Below are 8,275 nucleotides of genomic sequence, written 5' to 3' on the forward strand. Positions count from 1 at the left end.
GTTTGACGATAAGGGAAGTCTTCATAGCTACAAAAAATTCATAGAAACTAAAGCCTTTCCAGTCAATTATCAGAATGTTACTGTTCATATACCTTCACTAAAAATTGTGGGATTGATATAATGGATAAAAAAATGCACAAACAAGCATATCAGAAAAATTTTAATGAGACAAAATAAGTTTTCCCCCAGAGGAAAGTTCTTTTGGGATCCACAATTGAACAGAATAAACTGGCGTAGAGCCGGTTGTGTCCCTTCACATTCTGTCTCTCAAATAAGATCAGTTCATTTTAAAATTTTGCATAATATTTACACATGTAATAAATCAATTTCCAGGTATGCTGATGTAAGCTTAATGTGCACTTTTTGTGGAGATGAGCCAGAGACAACTTTACATTTATTTTATGTTTGCCCATTGTCATCTATATTTTGGAGGGATATGGAAAAAATGATACTCGATAAGACTGGGCTGACCAACATTTTGAACCTAAAGATATTATCTCAAAATCTGAATCTAATAACAAAACAGTATGCTTTATAACAAATCTTATGCTTCTGATCGGACATTTTTCTTTATATGTTTTGTTTATATCCTAAATGCCTGTATTTCTCTCATTGTTAATAAAGATCTGATTTTTTTTTAACAACAACCATGTTATTGTTATTAATTGCTGTTGTTGTTGTTATTGTAATTATTATTTATTATCAACGTTTGAAGTGGGTTGAAGACATTTTTCCTTCAGTTAATAATCTTGTTATTTTTAGTAAAATTACAAACAATTTAAACGTTGTTAAATAGGCAGGTGACCAACTATAGAATCCATACACTTTTTTCATTTTTATTATACACAATTTATGCACTTATATATGTAGTCAGTGTGGCAGTAATATGCTAGAGTTTGGATCATTACATGTACCAAACGGTCCGGGTATCATAGTATAATTCCTTTTTCTGTCCAAACGAAAATACGAAAAAAGGAAAACAGTGCCCCCTTTTCCTTTTTTCGTTTTAAACCAAAAACGAAAAAACGGATTTTGCTATCAGCATCAAAAAACCAAATAACCAAACAACCTAAATGAAATAATGAATTTTTGCAAATTCATTTTTCCTTTTTTCGTTTCTCATTTATTGATATGACGTCGGACACATCGGAAGCGGGAAAATAAAAGTCCCGTCAAAATAAAAGTCCCGTATTAATAATTACTTATTATCGAGCATAACAAATAAAAATAAAGTATCATCATACACTAGTATAGGCTACTGTTCTCTGAACCATGCATGGTTCACATTTATTAACATAATTATTATTGATTATTAATTATAATTATAACTAATGCCAGGCCTAACGCCAAAATGAAAGCTATCGCTATGAAAGAGGTTTTTTTTTTTTTTTCAAGATAAATTAAGTAGGACATTAAAAGATTCCCTTTGATTAGCACACTCAAAACGTTGTCATATCATTTAATTACAGCCATAGGCGGCGGGTGAGCCTGACGTTTGGGAAGCCTATCTGACCACATGTTATACAGCCCGGTCGCCGGTGCTGATCGCTTCTGAAGTAAGGTACTTTTACTTTGTTTATCTCACCATGGCAACGCAGCAGCTGCGTCATAATAAATCCCTGGAATATGGGGGAAGCTTGCTCGCGATCGCAGCTCCTTTGATGTGAACGCGCACAGAGCACAAAGCTCAGAGCCGGACAATAACCGGAAAATAACCCCAGTTAACTCTAACTGGGGCTAAAGGTTTTGTTGAGCCGGAACATGAACACAGAGCCTGGTTGAGCCTCCTCCGATCTACTGTTCCTGTAATAACTGCGCCACCCTGTGGCTAAACATCAGCACTGAAGCGATAACTTCACAAATTCTCATTTTCAATAATTATTATGTTTATAATGTGTGTGAGGTTGTCGCTGCAGCTGCTGCCCGTTCGTCACTATGCTGACAAGTTGCCAGTGACAACGCGTTGCCATGGTGATAAGATAAACAACGTAAAAGTACTTCAGAAGCGGGCAGCAGCACCGGCTCTGGGCTCTGTGCGCGTTTATATCAAAGGAGCTGCGATCGCGAGCAAGCATCCCCCATATTCCAGGGATTTATTATGATGCAGCTGCTGCGTTGCCATGGTGATGAGATAAACAACATAAAAGTACTTCAGAAGCGGGCAGCAGCACCGGGCGCTGTGTATAACATGTGGTCAGATAGCCTTCCCAAACGTCAGGGTCACCTGCCGGCATTAGTTATGATTATAATTAATAATCAATAATAATTATGTTAATAAATGTGAACCATGCATGGTTCAGAGAACAGTAGCCTATACTAGTGTATGATGATACTTTATTTTTATTTTTTATGCTCGATAATAAGTACTTATCAATATGGGACTCTTATTTTGACGGGACTTTTATTTTCCCGCTTCCGATGTGTCCGACGTCAAATCAATAAATGAGAAACGAAAAAAGGAAAAATGAATTTGCAAAAAAACAAATAACAGCCGTTATTTCATTTAGGTGGTTTGGTTATTTCGTTTTTTGATGCAGATAGCAAAATCCGTTTTTTCGTATTTGGTTTAAAACGAAAAAAGGAAAAGGGGGCGCTGTTTTCCTTTTTTCGTATTTTCGTTTGGACAGAAAAAGGAATTATACTATAGTACCCGGACCCCAAATGTGTCTTTCTTTCTCAAGTCTAAAACTATATTATACTTTTACTTTTTAATAGAAAATTAATTGAGGGTCTATTTAATTCTCGAAATCACTGCAAAAGTATCGTCAAGAATGTACAAAAATTCAAAAACGAAGAAGACTACATTTCCCATGAGCACCACAGAGGAAATGCGTCAGCGCCGTTATCATAAGGCATGCTGGGAACGTAACCTCTCTCTTTCCGGCTGGTACGCCATCATGTAAGCGAGTATTTCTATACTTTGTACAAAACATAATCCAGTAAAATCATTACGAATATATTTCATCTGTCTGTTAGACTTATAACATTGTTTAGCCATTTAATAACGGTCCTCTACGCCGTAATTATTTTCTGACTAACACTATTGAAAACATAGATTATAGCTTTGTTTTAACGGTGCTGAGATGTGGCAGCCATTGCCGCTGCCGGCCGCAATAGCAAGCTAATTTGTTGTAACCATGCCGTCTGGACATTTGTGTAGAGTAACTAGAGTCGTCGCTTTTTAACCCAAGTTAAAGCAGCATATATAATGTGTTATTTGTAAATGGGGACATGCTAATAACATGGAGCTGGAGTGGTTAGCTACTCTGCTATTATTAGCATGCTAGCTTCATTTCTAGCCACTAAAAAGCATGGAAGTACTATTATAAGCTATATATTTTCACCTGAATCTTTAATTTGAGCACCTGGGTTACCATAACGACTGATTTCTATTGGTTACTGAGACTACAGCCATGACTTGAAACTGTTATTAGAATGGTTTACTGCTCCTAATGTATGAAGTGTGGTGGTCTTGAACCATGTGCCTTTATGACTTGAGTCTCAGGTTTGAAATGGATTATTCTAAAGACAGCAGATTCCCCTTTTAGCCCGAGTAAGGTTAGGTTAACTCTCCAGTTAGATTTCTGTATGTTTTTCAGCTTGAGGATCTGATGTTGTTAAAGGTTGAACTGCAAATGCTGGCTGCATGTTGTCCAGTATAATGCTGTATGGTGGATTTCTCAGTTGCATCCCGTTGGCCAATAAGTCAGTGGTTCCTAAACTTTTTCTGCTGGGCCCCACTTTTGTAAATAAATTGCGATACTATTGTCTGACAGCAGAATATCCTTAAGTTTGCTGGCTGTTGCTTCATCAAACATAGTTGGAACCATATCAATAGCAGAAGGTATTAATTCCTCTATGTGCAGCTTTTTACACTGAGCAACTCCGTACGCTGGTTTTTAGGAGGCGAGTTGAGCACTTGCAGACACAGAAGCTGCTTTAGTGAAGCAACTCTGACAGCTGATTAGTTTTTCTCTGAAGAAATCAATGGGCTTGTCTTGTGTGGCGTCAACTTGTTTGGCTTCATACCATCTGAAGCTTATATTTTGAGACACAGAACAGATGAGGGCGATATATGCCTCATCATATTTTCTTGTTTTAATAGTTGTGACATTTGGTGTGGATTCATCTTGTTTTTTGTTTACCTGTCTTACATAAACTTTTCCATGATGTGCTAGCTAGCAGTGAAGAAAAATGTATAATTTATATTTGGCCTAACCGCACCCCCCGTCATAACTCTGGGCCCCCCCTAGAGTGTGAAAACCACTGCAAAAATCTATGAATTGACATGTTTAACATTGATGTTTCTTTTCTTTAGCTAAGTCAACATGGGAGCATATAGGTATATGCAGGAGTTATGGCGCAAGAAGCAGTCCGATGTGATGCGCTTCCTCCTCCGTGTGCGCTGCTGGCAGTACCGTCAGCTGTCCAACCTCCACCGTGCTCCTAGACCCACCAGACCTGACAAGGCCCGTAGACTGGGCTACAAGGCCAAACAGGGTCAGTGTGGAGCCCAGAGTTTCCCCTCCTGCACATGCTTGATCAGTCACCATCTTTGTCTCACCTTGCTAATCATGTCTTTCTTTCATCCAAACAGGTTACGTAGTTTACCGTGTCCGCGTTCGCCGCGGAGGCCGTAAACGCCCTGTGCCCAAGGGTGCTACCTATGGCAAGCCAGTGCACCATGGTGTCAACCAGATCAAGTTCGCCCGCAGTCTGCAGTCCACCGCCGAGGTACGTTTATCTTTATTAATTAGACATGTTTTTGTTGGTTTGATGATGTTTCAGAATGATGCTGTGTGTCCTGCAGCTGAAATTATTTCTTTCATGTTTCCCATTGCCATAGTAGGAAAAGCACAGGTGTATTTAAAAAAACTAACAAATGATGGCTGCATTGCACTTAGGCAAGTTCCGGGTACTGTGCAGGCTTCTTCACAGCAATTGAACTGAACCATTTTATCATTCCATGTGTGCTTTGAGGCTGTGACAAAGAAATTATAAAAAAAATAGTAAATTATTGAAATTAATTAATTCCTTACGTTTAAATTTTCCTTAATCATTGGTGTAGGCCCAAAGCAATTTGTATTCTACAATTGCAAAAATGTGTAGCTTATATACAGCATTAAACAACTAAAATGTGCATCATAGCTTACGAAAGTCTACGGCCTGGTGCCTAAACCTCTACATTTTGCCAACTATATTTCTTTTGTTTCCTTTTCGGTTCTAAAACTCCTGAGACATTTCTTGGGTCTCTAGCCTTTCATTTGCACTCGGTTCCTTGCTGCATTCTGACAAAATCATTAATAAATGCTCATTAGGCCCTATTAGTAATATTGGTAGGCTAATTTAGACTTAGTAGGCTGTTTTATCTTCATTGTAAGGTCCAAAATAGACCAAAAGAGCCAACAATGGCTCTTTTGGTCGTAAAATTTGCAGACCCCTGACCTAAACTGAGTTAATTTAAGGTTACCGGCTGACAATTTCACCACAGTTTATACACCCATCAACATAATTCCTTTTGACATATCACTGTAGGAAAAGCACAGGTGTAAATTATGAAATTAATTATGCCCGAGTTCAATTTAGTTGCTCTAGTTTCAGGGTCCTGGTATTGTCCATGCTGGTTTCACTGCCTGAAATCACTGGGACAGTATTGCAATGATTTCCTGCTATGATTGGTCAAACTGCTTATGAGATAAAGGCTCCACTACAGGGGTGTCCAACTGTTTCATATGGTTGTGAGAGTACACATGATATGATACAACAAACCAACTGAAAAACCTGCAGCCACAGCGGCCCTTCATGGATCAGTGTGTCCCCTGCTCCACTGCCACTGAAAACAATCAGTTTTTAACAAGACTTAATGGAAATGAAAAATTTAATCTAGTTACGCTGATGTGTGATGAAATGTATCCACATTGTGAGGCATTTTCACTTGATATTAAACTGGACTTAAAGCTATCTCATACTTGAATGTAAACATTGGAGGCTCACTGCTAGATCAGCTGAATGTCATCCGTCATAATGAACAGGTCTATTTTTGTTCGGACTCAAGATTCACTGTCAGCTGCCATTTTTTAAATTCTCTTAAAAATTGATAGCAATATCAAAAAAATCATTGTCAGGCTCTAGTAAACATTACTTTGCCTGGAATCCTTTTCTGTGATATGATTCTGTATCTGCTGATTTGGTAAATGGGAGCATGTGTCTCCAGTTGGTGGCACGTCTTTAATAGGACTTGTTGGGTTAGGGTTTGTTGCTGCTAAAGCACAATGTTGCTTTTACAACCTGAAGATTATGCCATATTAACTTGTTAGATTACGTTTTGTGTCAGTATTGCTCAGGAGTGCTTTTATACCGTTTTGCCAGTCCTAATGTCTGACTGTTTTTGTTTGGTAGGAGCGTGCTGGCCGTCACTGCGGAGGCCTGCGAGTGCTGAGCTCCTACTGGGTGGGCGAGGACTCCACCTACAAGTTCTTTGAGGTGATTCTGGTCGACACCTTCCACAAGGCCATCAGACGCAACCCAGACACCCAATGGATCACAAAGGCTGTGCACAAGCACAGAGAGATGCGTGGTCTGACATCTGCAGGAAAGAAGAGCCGCGGCCTGGGCAAGGGCCACAAGTTCCACCTGACCATCGGAGGGTCCCGCCGCGCAGCCTGGAAGAGACGCAACACCCTGCAGCTGCACCGCTATCGTTAGAGCACGCCTGTACATTTAAACAAATAAACAGCCCTTTTTATGGTGACTATCTGTCTGCAGTCTGCTTCATTTTACACAAATTGCTCTTTTGGGGTTTTGACAGCTCATATGCTTGGTGTGTTAAAAACATGAAGTGAAAAGTCTCTTGGGCAGTCTTTGATAATGATTGTTTAAGAATCCACTAATTCAGATCATTAGGCTCTCAGCTGGGTGAGCAAGTACACACTGCTTGATCACCCTGCCTCACATTTCCTGTTTATTGTATTTGCCAGGGCTGGGCAAAATGTAGGCCTATTAGAATATTAAGCTATTAAGATCATGACATTTCTGGTAAAGCTCCACTTAATTTATACCTGAGCAGAGGTCTAATCAGCAAGTGGAAACAGCTGTGTGGGTCCTTGAAGTGTCTAATGCTGGGCTTACACCAAATGATTTCCCCAGTCCCAGACTAAAAACTGAAAGTCTTTAGTAAATCTAGGAGTTTTACTGGGGTCACAGCGTGCTCTGGTCATCTCGATCGTTAAGTGTAAAATAGTAATCTGCGCTGTTTCATATCAGTCTTTTCCTAGGCTTGGGTTTGGATCATATCAAACGCGTTTATCTCAAGTCGCAATAGACAGTTGAGTAGCCTTGAAAGTTACCAGGAGGACTTTGTATTGAATACAAATGTAGTGATTAACATTTGGTTCTTCTATGAGGAGTTTGCATGTTCTTGCCGTGTCACCGTGTTTTCTCTGGGTACTCCAGCTTCCTCCCATAGTGCAAAAACATGCAGCTTAGGTTTAATTGGTGAATCTAAATTGCCTGTAGGAGTGAATGAGAGTGTAATTGTCCATCTCTGTGTCAGCCCTGTGATAGTCTGGAGACCTGTCCAGGGTGTACCCCACCTCTCACCCAATCATAGATTGGGATGCCTCCAGGGGCCGGATTCACAAAGCATTCTTAAGAAGAAAATGCTTCTTAAATGCCACTTTTTTCTTAACTTTGCTCTTAAGACAAAATATAAGAATACTTGGTATTCATGAAGAAATTCTTATCTTTTCTTAAGTTGTTTTAACTTTAAGTTTTTTCCTATGGTAGAACTTGAGAACAAATGAGATTCTTGAAAACAAAGTTGTTAGATTTCTTCTTAGATTTCTTCACAACTTTAAGAGAAGCCCTCAGCAGTCTGAAAAGAGCTACAGTGAAAAGATGAGTCTTTATTTATTTACTTGAACTAATGTAAATGACATTTATTTGATTTCTCTAATATTTAGTTTAGCCCTAGACAGTGTGTAAGAGCTTTTCATTGTAATGAACATTTTCCTTTTTTAATTGTATTTTGAAAGCTCTGCTCTGGCTCACTCGATTAAGAAACAAGCCAAACAGCTGAATAGAAGTGGAAGTACCATAAACTTGAATTGTGATTAAACATTTTAAAGAAACCTTTGGCATTTGAATGCAAATGCACTGATCCAAATAGGTGGAGAGTGCTGTCCAAATCTGTGTGACATCTTCAGAATCAAAGTGAAAGGTAAAAGTAGTACATCAAACGCCCCTGTTCCCTGTCACCTGCCACACTGAATTACTC

General features: G+C 39.1%; 1 protein-coding gene across 1 annotated transcript; it reads left to right on the forward strand.

The window, feature by feature from the left end:
* Positions 1-2,809: 2,809 nt before the first annotated feature.
* rpl15 (ribosomal protein L15) lies at positions 2,810-6,752 on the forward strand. The gene is made up of 4 exons (XM_059350664.1): positions 2,810-2,899; positions 4,319-4,500; positions 4,598-4,734; positions 6,400-6,752. Exons 2-4 carry the CDS (start codon positions 4,329-4,331, stop codon positions 6,703-6,705), a joined length of 615 nt encoding a protein of 204 aa, XP_059206647.1. The 5' UTR covers positions 2,810-2,899; positions 4,319-4,328; the 3' UTR covers positions 6,706-6,752.
* Positions 6,753-8,275: the final 1,523 nt, after the last annotated feature.

This window comes from Centropristis striata, chromosome 14, assembly GCF_030273125.1.
Source record: "Centropristis striata isolate RG_2023a ecotype Rhode Island chromosome 14, C.striata_1.0, whole genome shotgun sequence".
Classification (NCBI taxonomy): Eukaryota; Metazoa; Chordata; class Actinopteri; order Perciformes; family Serranidae; genus Centropristis; species Centropristis striata.

Coding starts and splice junctions, on each gene's coding strand:
- rpl15 (XM_059350664.1), top strand. CDS start 4,329: ATGGGAGCATATAGGTATATGCAGGAGTTATGGCGCAAGAAGCAGTCC. Junction 4,501..4,597: donor GGGCTACAAGGCCAAACAGG/GTCAGTGTGGAG, acceptor TCATCCAAACAG/GTTACGTAGTTTACCGTGTC. Junction 4,735..6,399: donor GTCTGCAGTCCACCGCCGAG/GTACGTTTATCT, acceptor TTTGTTTGGTAG/GAGCGTGCTGGCCGTCACTG.